The sequence below is a fragment of the Trifolium pratense genome, linkage group LG1, assembly GCF_020283565.1.
Source record: "Trifolium pratense cultivar HEN17-A07 linkage group LG1, ARS_RC_1.1, whole genome shotgun sequence".
In the NCBI taxonomy this organism is placed as follows: Eukaryota; Viridiplantae; Streptophyta; class Magnoliopsida; order Fabales; family Fabaceae; genus Trifolium; species Trifolium pratense.
This window is the reverse complement of record NC_060059.1, coordinates 52,770,925-52,784,908: the sequence shown is the minus strand read 5'-3', so window position 1 is coordinate 52,784,908 and position 13,984 is coordinate 52,770,925. Positions and strand designations below refer to the sequence as shown.

General features: G+C 33.0%; 3 protein-coding genes across 3 annotated transcripts; all 3 read left to right on the top strand.

Moving 5' to 3' along the window:
• Positions 1-695: 695 nt before the first annotated feature.
• LOC123906203 lies at positions 696-2,348 on the top strand. The gene is made up of 3 exons (XM_045956063.1): positions 696-1,538; positions 1,803-1,946; positions 2,118-2,348. The coding sequence occupies exons 1-3, from the start codon at positions 696-698 to the stop codon at positions 2,346-2,348; spliced, it is 1,218 nt and encodes a 405-aa protein (XP_045812019.1).
• A 2,352-nt stretch (positions 2,349-4,700) lies between these two features.
• On the top strand, positions 4,701-6,352 carry LOC123906195. The gene is made up of 3 exons (XM_045956052.1): positions 4,701-5,543; positions 5,808-5,951; positions 6,122-6,352. Exons 1-3 carry the CDS (start codon positions 4,701-4,703, stop codon positions 6,350-6,352), a joined length of 1,218 nt encoding a protein of 405 aa, XP_045812008.1.
• Positions 6,353-8,716: 2,364 nt separating this feature from the next.
• Positions 8,717-9,958, top strand: LOC123896369. Its single transcript, XM_045946767.1, has 2 exons — positions 8,717-9,562; positions 9,827-9,958. The coding sequence occupies exons 1-2, from the start codon at positions 8,717-8,719 to the stop codon at positions 9,956-9,958; spliced, it is 978 nt and encodes a 325-aa protein (XP_045802723.1).
• The last annotated feature ends 4,026 nt before the right edge of the window (positions 9,959-13,984 follow it).

The window sequence follows — 13,984 nt, the reverse complement described above, 5'->3', positions numbered from 1 at the left end:
GGGACTTTATATTGAGCCAACGGTTAGTAAGTATAAAGTACCATTGATTTTACTCCACAACCTTTTTTCGGTAAAACCATTTGACAAAAACAAGATAACGCGCGACAAAAATTTCTAACTAATTAATTGTTGAATATTATTTTAGTTATGCGTAGTATCTTTGTTTAGATGTAATCGACAACTACTTGTAAAATTATACCCATAAATAGCTAGTCAATTATTTTGCTTTTTCTAAATATGACTTGTTGCATTGTCACATTTCTAATAAATTCTTAGCGGGTTTTTTTTGTTTGTTTCAATTGCTTGTCAAAAAATAAAAATACCTCAGACACCTAAAAAAGGATTCAACATATGAGTTGGTTTGTAAAAAAAAGTAAGAAACTTGCACTCTCTCCTCATCAAAGTTATGACAACCTTTAGGATTTCAACTATAAAAGTAGGAAACATGCAAGATCTCCACATCTTCACAAAGTTGTCTTCTACCAATTTTTAATTTTAAAATTTCTTCGAAGTTCAAGAAGAAGCAAATATTCATTATGACATCTCATGTGGTACACATTTCCATCCAATTAATTTTCCTATAACATTTCAAACACTTATTTTAATGTCTATATACAAATTTATGCAAAAGAATAACATTACAAGCACTATTCATAACTAGTTATGTAACAATAATCATTCATGTGCAGGTAAACATGAGATTGATCTCTAAATCATTTATTTTCTCATTATCAATACTTGTGATGCTATCAAGCACAACTTACTCACAAATAAAGTCTCCTAATATTCAATCAGCAACATATTTGTCAGAAAAGTTTGAAGTGGGGCCCGGAGAAGTTGTGTCAAAAACAATGTTTGATATTGAGTTTCCAATCGGTCATATAGGAGTCAAGAGCTTCGACGTTGATATAGTTGATGAACAAGGGAATTCTGTACCATTGCATGAAACTTACTTTCATCATTATTTTGCTATAAAATATATTATAAATAAAACTCACGATTTTAATGATCTTACCAAACCTTTTGGGGGTGCCATCTTCAGAAGAAACGACGGAACATGCAACGATGCTATTCTTCCACATTATTGGGGTTTTGGAAGTGAATCACGGGGAACAAGTACAAAAATTCCTGATCCATTTGCAGTTGAACTAGGAAACCCTGCAAATATTCCAGAAGGGTGGGAAGAGAAATGGCTATTTAGCATCATGGTCATTGATACACGTGGCACAGAAAATAGGAAAAGTTGCACTGAATGTAGGTGTGACCAATTTAATCTCCCACAAAATTTCTATAATGTGTCAACCGAAATTCATGGAAAACCATTGACCCCCGAATATAAAGGAGGAATCTTTTGTTGCAAAGATAACTTTCAATGCAAATTAATAAAGGGATTTGAAGCACCAAGGAGAAAGCTTGCCTTAAGATACAAAGTAACATGGGTTGACTGGGACCAACACCAAATTCCACTTAGATTTTATATACTTGACTCCACTGATCGAATTAGAACAAATGGTTCCGAAACAATCCATGATTGTCTGGTAAATAAGTTATTTAAATTACAGTTTTCAATTCATGATCAATTAATTATGTCATGATCAAGACGTAGCTTAAGTGATTGATCTTGGACTCATAAAACGGAGGCTCAAAGAAACTCTGGTTATTAACATAGTATATTCACACCTAACATTTGCATGAAAAACTAAAAAGAAAATAAGTTTTAAAACCTTATGATATATAATAGTTATTTATTGCATTGCACGTTGGATGAAAATGAGTTACAAAGATTTCTTAATTTTTTACAGGCAGAGTATACTATTCCAGAAAATAATAGTGGTGACCGTTTTCACGTTCAAAAATCAAGCATCCCCATGAAAAAAGGTGGTTATCTTATCTATGGCACTGCTCATATGCATACAGGTGTTGTTAATGCAACACTATACGGACAGGTAGGGTTTAATATTAATTTGAACAAGTTTTGTTCAACTTTATTGTTTTTGCTTAATTTATTTCTTTTGCGATAATAAAGTTTCTTAATTCCAAATATTGTCAAAATAATCTTGTCAGATCGTGCTTGCATAATCAATAATAGTTTTTTTTTTTTTGGATTAATTAATTAGGATGGAAGGACATTGTGTACATCAACACCAAGATATGGAACAGGAAAGGAAGCGGGGAATGAGGAAGGCTATCTTGTTGAAATGTCCGTATGTTATCCAACACCAGGTTCAATCAAGATTAATGATGGTGAAACTTTGACGGTGGAATCAAGATATAAAAATGAATTTATCACTGGAGCTATGGGACATATCTATATCTATTTGGCTGATCAACTGCCATATGAAACATAGACATCAAACTTTATGAATTTGCAATTGTTTGATGTAGAGTTTCTTTATTATTCATATTCTATTTAACAATCAATTCATTGATCTCAAGAGATTAAAGAGCTCCTGTTTGAATTTTGATTGGAATAATTCTTGGGTAGCATTTACTTATTTCACGTTAATATTTTAGATTATCAGAGACCCACTTCCTGTGTGATCTGGAAGGTTAAGGCAGAAAAAAAAAATTAACATTAATTGTTCTTGTCAAGAAGAACAAATACTGCATTCGATGATCATAAGGGTTCTAAAACAAGTTTTCTCCTTTAAATTCAATTAAAGGTTTTTGTCAAAGGGTATTTTAAAGTGTCATTTATTATAAGAAAATTAAATATAATGAGAAAAAGTGAGTAATAATCAGAATATAATATAGTTATTGCAACTCGATTGATACAATAATAATTATGAGTCTGACAAGTAGTAAACAAGTTACCACTATTCCACAAATAAAAGAAATTGAAATCCTTAAATTTTCTCAGCCAAATTTCCCTAAAACATTATTCAAGAATTGTGTTGGATTGAGAGGAGAAAAGCTAACATAAATGAAATATAACACACTGCTCAATAGATACAATGAATTTCTGCTCTATGGAGTCCTAAGCCATGCTTTTCTTTAGCACGAATTTTAACTTATTTTGTTCATATAAATTCTAGACATTGTGGGGTGAAAACTTCTTTCCTTAGACACAAACAGATACACACAACATTTAATATTTGAGCTTAAAATACAAGGTTCCACCCGAAGAATTAATTATCTCTTCCGTTTCATAACTAGATCAAAATCGCGGATGGGCCCTTGGCCCGGTCCATAACAATAAGTATTTCATTTAATTTCAAAGTAAATATACGAATCGTTCATAAATAAATCATAGATGCATAGAAATATCAATCTTTAACTTCTTCACCATATTGTATCCATTGTAGAGGATTCAATCATTCATAACTAGGAAATTTTGCTCGCTAGCACTTTCCTTTATTTCATTCTTGGAAATTTGTTTTCATGGAGATCTTAAGCTTCTTGACTTTTCAAATAACAAGGAAAATGTGGTAAAATCACGTGACCTAAAGTTATGTTGATGTGTCAATTCATTTTAGCAATTTTGTTTGTTATATTGAAAAATGAAAAGTACTGCTTTGAAATGCTTAATTGAAATTTCTACCTGTTTACTATTCACCTCAACTGATTTTTTTATAATGTATTTATGATTTCATTTATGATACTACTTGTTAGAGACCATCTCCATACTAAACGATAAAGTCACAAAATTATTCAAAAATACTTAAATACGATGAAATTAACCTTTTTTCAATTTAACTATAGTAATCTTAAGCTTAAATTTTAGTCACGAGGAGGAAAAACTTAGTCTTTACAATTACACAAAATAGAAATAAAAATATAAAATCACTTTTTTTTTTAAGGACATAAAATATTTCCAATATATAATATATTTTATTCCAAAATATTAGTGTGTAATTATAAAAGATAAATTAAATTTCCAATTCTGTAAAATATAGAATAATATATATATATATATAGAATTTTCTTAAATCTTAATTGTAATAATAATTTATAAAAAGGTTATATCATAAAGTATTGTGAGTTATAAAATATTGTATATTCAAAGGGACTTTATATTGAGCCAACGGTTAGTAAGTATAAAGTACCATTGATTTTACTCCACAACCTTTTTTCGGTAAAACCATTTGACAAAAACAAGATAACGCGCGACAAAAATTTCTAACTAATTAATTGTTGAATATTATTTTAGTTATGCGTAGTATCTTTGTTTAGATGTAATCGACAACTACTTGTAAAATTATACCCATAAATAGCTAGTCAATTATTTTGCTTTTTCTAAATATGACTTGTTGCATTGTCACATTTCTAATAAATTCTTAGCGGGTTTTTTTTGTTTGTTTCAATTGCTTGTCAAAAAATAAAAATACCTCAGACACCTAAAAAAGGATTCAACATATGAGTTGGTTTGTAAAAAAAAGTAAGAAACTTGCACTCTCTCCTCATCAAAGTTATGACAACCTTTAGGATTTCAACTATAAAAGTAGGAAACATGCAAGATCTCCACATCTTCACAAAGTTGTCTTCTACCAATTTTTAATTTTAAAATTTCTTCGAAGTTCAAGAAGAAGCAAATATTCATTATGACATCTCATGTGGTACACATTTCCATCCAATTAATTTTCCTATAACATTTCAAACACTTATTTTAATGTCTATATACAAATTTATGCAAAAGAATAACATTACAAGCACTATTCATAACTAGTTATGTAACAATAATCATTCATGTGCAGGTAAACATGAGATTGATCTCTAAATCATTTATTTTCTCATTATCAATACTTGTGATGCTATCAAGCACAACTTACTCACAAATAAAGTCTCCTAATATTCAATCAGCAACATATTTGTCAGAAAAGTTTGAAGTGGGGCCCGGAGAAGTTGTGTCAAAAACAATGTTTGATATTGAGTTTCCAATCGGTCATATAGGAGTCAAGAGCTTCGACGTTGATATAGTTGATGAACAAGGGAATTCTGTACCATTGCATGAAACTTACTTTCATCATTATTTTGCTATAAAATATATTATAAATAAAACTCACGATTTTAATGATCTTACCAAACCTTTTGGGGTTGCCATCTTCAGAAGAAACGACGGAACATGCAACGATGCTATTCTTCCACATTATTGGGGTTTTGGAAGTGAATCACGGGGAACAAGTACAAAAATTCCTGATCCATTTGCAGTTGAACTAGGAAACCCTGCAAATATTCCAGAAGGGTGGGAAGAGAAATGGCTATTTAGCATCATGGTCATTGATACACGTGGCACAGAAAATAGGAAAAGTTGCACTGAATGTAGGTGTGACCAATTTAATCTCCCACAAAATTTCTATAATGTGTCAACCGAAATTCATGGAAAACCATTGACCCCCGAATATAAAGGAGGAATCTTTTGTTGCAAAGATAACTTTCAATGCAAATTAATAAAGGGATTTGAAGCACCAAGGAGAAAGCTTGCCTTAAGATACAAAGTAACATGGGTTGACTGGGACCAACACCAAATTCCACTTAGATTTTATATACTTGACTCCACTGATCGAATTAGAACAAATGGTTCCGAAACAATCCATGATTGTCTGGTAAATAAGTTATTTAAATTACAGTTTTCAATTCATGATCAATTAATTATGTCATGATCAAGACGTAGCTTAAGTGATTGATCTTGGACTCATAAAACGGAGGCTCAAAGAAACTCTGGTTATTAACATAGTATATTCACACCTAACATTTGCATGAAAAACTAAAAAGAAAATAAGTTTTAAAACCTTATGATATATAATAGTTATTTATTGCATTGCACGTTGGATGAAAATGAGTTACAAAGATTTCTTAATTTTTTACAGGCAGAGTATGCTATTCCAGAAAATAATAGTGGTGACCGTTTTCACGTTCAAAAATCAAGCATCCCCATGAAAAAAGGTGGTTATCTTATCTATGGCACTGCTCATATGCATACAGGTGTTGTTAATGCAACACTATACGGACAGGTAGGGTTTAATATTAATTTGAACAAGTTTTGTTCAACTTTATTGTTTTTGCTTAATTTATTTCTTTTGCGATAATAAAGTTTCTTAATTCCAAATATTGTCAAAATAATCTTGTCAGATCGTGCTTGCATAATCAATAATAGTTTTTTTTTTTTGGATTAATTAATTAGGATGGAAGGACATTGTGTACATCAACACCAAGATATGGAACAGGAAAGGAAGCGGGGAATGAGGAAGGCTATCTTGTTGAAATGTCCGTATGTTATCCAACACCAGGTTCAATCAAGATTAATGATGGTGAAACTTTGACGGTGGAATCAAGATATAAAAATGAATTTATCACTGGAGCTATGGGACATATCTATATCTATTTGGCTGATCAACTGCCATATGAAACATAGACATCAAACTTTATGAATTTGCAATTGTTTGATGTAGAGTTTCTTTATTATTCATATTCTATTTAACAATCAATTCATTGATCTCAAGAGATTAAAGAGCTCCTGTTTGAATTTTGATTGGAATAATTCTTGGGTAGCATTTACTTATTTCACGTTAATATTTTAGATTATCAGAGACCCACTTCCTGTGTGATCTGGAAGGTTAAGGCAGAAAAAAAAATTAACATTAATTGTTCTTGTCAAGAAGAACAAATACTGCATTCGATGATCATAAGGGTTCTAAAACAAGTTTTCTCCTTTAAATTCAATTAAAGGTTTTTGTGTATTTTAAAGTGTCATTTATTATAAGAAAATTAAATATAATGAGAAAAAGTGAGTAATAATCAGAATATAATATAGTTATTGCAACTCGATTGATACAATAATAATTATGAGTCTGACAAGTAGTAAACAAGTTACCACTATTCCACAAATAAAAGAAATTGAAATCCTTAAATTTTCTCAGCCAAATTTCCCTAAAACATTATTCAAGAATTGTGTTGGATTGAGAGGAGAAAAGCTAACATAAATGAAATATAACACACTGCTCAATAGATACAATGAATTTCTGCTCTATGGAGTCCTAAGCCATGCTTTTCTTTAGCACGAATTTTAACTTATTTTGTTCATATAAATTCTAGACATTGTGGGGTGAAAACTTCTTTCCTTAGACACAAACAGATACACACAACATTTAATATTTGAGCTTAAAATACAAGGTTCCACCCGAAGAATTAATTATCTCTTCCGTTTCATAACTAGATCAAAATCGCGGATGGGCCCTTGGCCCGGTCCATAACAATAAGTATTTCATTTAATTTCAAAGTAAATATACGAATCGTTCATAAATAAATCATAGATGCATAGAAATATTAATCTTTAACTTCTTCACCATATTGTATCCATTGTAGAGGATTCAATCATTCATAACTAGGAAATTTTGCTCGCTAGCACTTTCCTTTATTTCATTCTTGGAAATTTGTTTTCATGGAGATCTTAAGCTTCTTGACTTTTCAAATAACAAGGAAAATGTGGTAAAATCACGTGACCTAAAGTTATGTTGATGTGTCAATTCATTTTAGCAATTTTGTTTGTTATATTGAAAAATGAAAAGTACTGCTTTGAAATGCTTAATTGAAATTTCTACCTGTTTACTATTCACCTCAACTGATTTTTTTATAATGTATTTATGATTTCATTTATGATACTACTTGTTAGAGACCATCTCCATACTAAACGATAAAGTCACAAAATTATTCAAAAATACTTAAATACGATGAAATTAACCTTTTTTCAATTTAACTATAGTAATCTTAAGCTTAAATTTTAGTCACGAGGAGGAAAAACTTAGTCTTTACAATTACACAAAATAGAAATAAAAATATAAAATCACTTTTTTTTTTTAAGGACATAAAATATTTCCAATATATAATATATTTTATTCCAAAATATTAGTGTGTAATTATAAAAGATAAATTAAATTTCCAATTCTGTAAAATATAGAATAATATATATATATATATATATATATATATATATATAGAATTTTCTTAAATCTTAATTGTAATAATAATTTATAAAAAGGTTATATCATAAAGTATTGTGAGTTATAAAATATTGTATATTCAAAGGGACTTTATATTGAGCCAACGGTTAGTAAGTATAAAGTACCATTGATTTTACTCCACAACCTTTTTTCGGTAAAACCATTTGACAAAAACAAGATAACGCGCGACAAAAATTTCTAACTAATTAATTGTTGAATATTATTTTAGTTATGCGTAGTATCTTTGTTTAGATGTAATCGACAACTACTTGTAAAATTATACCCATAAATAGCTAGTCAATTATTTTGCTTTTTCTAAATATGACTTGTTGCATTGTCACATTTCTAATAAATTCTTAGCGAGTTTTTTTTGTTTGTTTCAATTGCTTGTCAAAAAATAAAAATACCTCAGACACCTAAAAAAGGATTCAACATATGAGTTGGTTTGTAAAAAAAAGTAAGAAACTTGCACTCTCTCCTCATCAAAGTTATGACAACCTTTAGGATTTCAACTATAAAAGTAGGAAACATGCAAGATCTCCACATCTTCACAAAGTTGTCTTCTACCAATTTTTAATTTTAAAATTTCTTCGAAGTTCAAGAAGAAGCAAATATTCATTATGACATCTCATGTGGTACACATTTCCATCCAATTAATTTTCCTATAACATTTCAAACACTTATTTTAATGTCTATATACAAATTTATGCAAAAGAATAACATTACAAGCACTATTCATAACTAGTTATGTAACAATAATCATTCATGTGCAGGTAAACATGAGATTGATCTCTAAATCATTTATTTTCTCATTATCAATACTTGTGATGCTATCAAGCACAACTTACTCACAAATAAAGTCTCCTAATATTCAATCAGCAACATATTTGTCAGAAAAGTTTGAAGTGGGGCCCGGAGAAGTTGTGTCAAAAACAATGTTTGATATTGAGTTTCCAATCGGTCATATAGGAGTCAAGAGCTTCGACGTTGATATAGTTGATGAACAAGGGAATTCTGTACCATTGCATGAAACTTACTTTCATCATTATTTTGCTATAAAATATATTATAAATAAAACTCACGATTTTAATGATCTTACCAAACCTTTTGGGGGTGCCATCTTCAGAAGAAACGACGGAACATGCAACGATGCTATTCTTCCACATTATTGGGGTTTTGGAAGTGAATCACGGGGAACAAGTACAAAAATTCCTGATCCATTTGCAGTTGAACTAGGAAACCCTGCAAATATTCCAGAAGGGTGGGAACAGAAATGGCTATTTAGCATCATGGTCATTGATACACGTGGCACAGAAAATAGGAAAATTAGTTGCACTGAATGTAGGTGTGACCAATTTAATCTCCCACAAAATTTCTATAATGTGTCAACCGAAATTCATGGAAAACCATTGACCCCCGAATATAAAGGAGGAATCTTTTGTTGCAAAGATAACTTTCAATGCAAATTAATAAAGGGATTTGAAGCACCAAGGAGAAAGCTTGCCTTAAGATACAAAGTAACATGGGTTGACTGGGACCAACACCAAATTCCACTTAGATTTTATATACTTGACTCCACTGATCGAATTAGAACAAATGGTTCCGAAACAATCCATGATTGTCTGGTAAATAAGTTATTTAAATTACAGTTTTCAATTCATGATCAATTAATTATGTCATGATCAAGACGTAGCTTAAGTGATTGATCTTGGACTCATAAAACGGAGGCTCAAAGAAACTCTGGTTATTAACATAGTATATTCACACCTAACATTTGCATGAAAAACTAAAAAGAAAATAAGTTTTAAAACCTTATGATATATAATAGTTATTTATTGCATTGCACGTTGGATGAAAATGAGTTACAAAGATTTCTTAATTTTTTACAGGCAGAGTATACTATTCCAGAAAATAATAGTGGTGACCGTTTTCACGTTCAAAAATCAAGCATCCCCATGAAAAAAGGTGGTTATCTTATCTATGGCACTGCTCATATGCATACAGGTGTTGTAACACCCTAACCCATACTACCCTTAAAAACGTAATTTTAAAAACTTTTTAACAAGTGTAAAGGCAGAGTGCCACGCGGTAATTAAAACACAAGCATACACACAGAGTGTCATGAAATTTAACATGAAAAGCAACAGCGGATTCATTCACACCAAGCATGCATATATATACATATATATATATACATAAGCCATATTCATCCATAAGGATGTCACTTATACAAGAACTAGCATATCAAAAGGTAACACCGATATACGATGAAATCCAAGCGTAATCCCCGACTCGATGTTACATTACCAGAGCATTTACTATTTACAAACTCTAACCAAAAGCTAGTACTAAGAGGAGTAATCTATGCTAAGTCTCCTAACCAAAAGGTATTTCAACGCCCGGCTAAAACAGCAGTCTAAACGTCGGCACAGTCCTCAGCCTGAATATCTGAACCCCCAAAGGTCCAGCAAATAACACAAAGCAGAGAGTTAGAAAAACATAATCGCATATCATACGAGCATAAGAAAAGTCTTACACTTTCGAACTACCTCATATATATTCTAACTCACGCCAAAACATCGCATTAAACAATTATCAATTAATAAAGTTCAACACAATTCAACCAAATAATGTCACTTACCATTTATCAAATATATGCGCATTTACCCTAAGGTATCTAATGCCAATTAATTCACTGTCATGCCATCCCTAGACATAACTAAATGCATGTGGTACCAAGATGTCTCACCAACGGTGGACCAAGAACAGTTTTATATCATGCTGGATATGTCGGAACTTACCGAACCATCTTATCTCCCTTGGATAAGCCAACACAGTTTTATATCCTGTTGGATAGCAGCTCCGGACTCATGGATTCATCTAATCCGATCCTCGGCTTCATTATGGACACATAATCCATTTTCGTTATTGGAACCCAAGTTTCCAATGTTCACATACAATCATGAATGCATGTATGCATACACATATCAACCATATGATATTCTCTAGCTCGAAGCTACACTTTTATGAATGCGGGAACACAATCCTAACACATTCACTTAACATTGCAAATTAATGCCAAAACATAACATTGCTCACTAAAAGCTACAACTTATTGCATACACGTTTATCAATCATATAACGATTAACAATAAGCATTAATAGTATCAACATGTATCATCAATCATGTAAGGATACCCTTAAACCATGTTACAAGTGCCTAATCACACTTACAAACATTAACAAAAGTTGCAGGTTCAGTACTGTTCGCTAAGCGAATCCGTAGCGAACAGGTAGCGAACTTATTCGCTAAGCGAAGCTCAGTTCGCTGTAGCGAACTACATCAGAGGATTACAGGTACATGGCGAACAGGTAGCGAACTTGTAGCGAATAGGTTCGCTGCAGCGAACTCCTGTTCGCTAAGCGAACAACACCAGAAAGAAAAGTCTGTTCTTGAGCCATCTAAGGCGGTTTAACATTGATTCCACTCAAAAATTCATCCAAACATGTTATAAATTCATATAAACAGCCATTTCAAACATATATGGTATCAAGGAACATTAATCATCCCTTCCAAACATCCAAATACCTCTAACAATCAAAATCAAGCCAATTTCTTGGGTTTTAAGTAACTTTCATAAACTTAACAAAAATGATCCAAACACATACATATTTGTCATGGAATCAAGCTAGTGATTAACACATACAAAGTGATGATGAAGAACATCACACTCACATACATAAGCTTAATCAAAAGTCTAAAAGAAATTGAGTGGGAGAGTTCGGGAACGGAGACATAGACAATCTCCCCTCTCCTTGCCACTCAAGAATCATGAATTCTAATCTCTTACCTTAAGCAAAGATGATGATCCAAGCCTTCTCTTGCTCAAGCTTTCTCTCTTGATCAAACCCTAGCCCTTGCTCTATGGTTTTGCTCTTGCTCTTACTCACTCAAAGTTCAAAGAAAATGAATTGTGAAACTATTCATATGTTTGACTTGCTACTTATACTACTTCCCATGGTCATGAACCAAGCCCAATTGGCTTAGGCCCATTACCTCTCACGCCCATAAGCCCAAAACGAGTGTTCTCGCGTCTAATAACTTACGTTCGGCTAAATAATTATTCGTCGCTCACTAAAATAATAAAAGCCAATTATTAAATAAAATACATTTAATAAAATATACGAATACGAAAAATGGGTCGTTACAATCCTACCCCCCTTAAAAGAATTTCGCCCTTGAAATTACCTAGAAACAGATCGGGATAAGAATCTCTCATCTTGCTTTCCAACTCCCACGTCGCATTCTCACCAGCCGGTCCTCCCCACACGACTTTCACGGATGCAATCTCTTTGTTTCTCAACCTCTTCACTTCTCTTCCTTCGATTCTCAAAGGCACAGTCTCGATGGTCAAGTCATCCCTCACTTGAACATCGTCCGATTCAATCACATGTGTCGGATCAGACACATACTTGCGCAACTGCGATACATGAAAAACATCGTGCAAATTCGCCAATGATGGCGGCAATGCAATCCTATACGCAACTTTCCCAACTCGCTTCAAAATCTCAAACGGTCCAATAAACCTCGATGTTAACTTCCTTGACTTCAACGCACGTCCTACTCCGGTAGTCGATGTAACTCGTAGGAATACATGATCCCCTTCTTGGAATTCAATGTCCTTCCTCCTCTTATCATGATAACTCTTCTGTCGACTCTGGGACGCTTTCATCTTCTCACGAATCATCCGAATCTTCTCTGTTGTTTCTTGTACAATCTCTGGTCCAAGAATTGCACCTTCTCCAGTTTCATACCAACACAGAGGTGTCCTACACCTTCTCCCATACAAAGCCTCAAACGGTGCCATTCCGATACTAGAATGGTAACTGTTGTTGTACGTAAACTCTACCAACGGCAAACAAGAATCCCAATTCACGTTTTGCTCCAAAACACAAGCCCTCAACAAATCCTCTAAGGATTGTATCGTCCTCTCCGACTGACCATCTGTCTGAGGATGATAAGCTGAACTCAACCTCAACTTCGTTCCTAAAGCTTCTTGCAAGCTTTTCCAAAATCTAGAAGTAAATCTCGGATCTCTATCCGAAATAATACTTGTTGGAATACCATGTAGCTTCACAATCTGCTCCACATAAATCTCAGCCAACTTAGGCACCAAAGTACCTTTCCTGATAGCAATGAAGTGAGCACACTTCGTCAGACGATCTACCACTACCCAAATCACCTCGTTACCTTTCTTGGTCTTCGGTAAACCTCCCACAAAATCCATTGCAATGCTATCCCATTTCCATTCGGGTATAAACATTGGTTGCAACAAACCAAACGGCTTCTGATGTTCGATCTTCGATTTCTGACAAGTTAAGCATGAATAAACAAATTCAGAAATTTGCCTCTTCATTCCCGGCCACCAAAATAACTTCCTCAAATCCTGATACATCTTGGTTACTCCAGGATGAATACTCAAACCACTTCTGTGACCTTCTTCCATGATCATTCTCTTCAATTCGGGTACATCCGGTACACAAACTCTTCCGTGAAATCTCATGACTCCACTCTCGTCAATCTTGATATTGGTCTCCTTGCCTTCATTGATGAGTACCATCTTCTCCATCAATTTCTCATCCGATTTCTGACGTTCTTTAATATCTTCAAGAAAAGGATTCGTCAATCTTAACATTCCAAGCTTCACACTTGAAGAAGTAACCTCACACACAAGACTCAAGTCTCGGAATTCTTCAATCAACTCTAACTCTTTCACCATCAATGATGACATATGCAAAGTTTTCCTACTTAATGCATCGGCCACTACATTGGCTTTTCCGGGGTGATAACTCAATCCAAAGTCGTAGTCCTTTAAGAATTCGAGCCATCTTCGTTGCCTCATATTCAACTCCTTCTGGTCGAATAAGTACTTCAGACTCTTGTGATCACTAAACACTTCAAACCTCGATCCAAACAAGTAGTGTCTCCACACTTTCAAAGCAAACACCACTGCGGCTAACTCCAAATCATGCGTTGGATAGTTCCT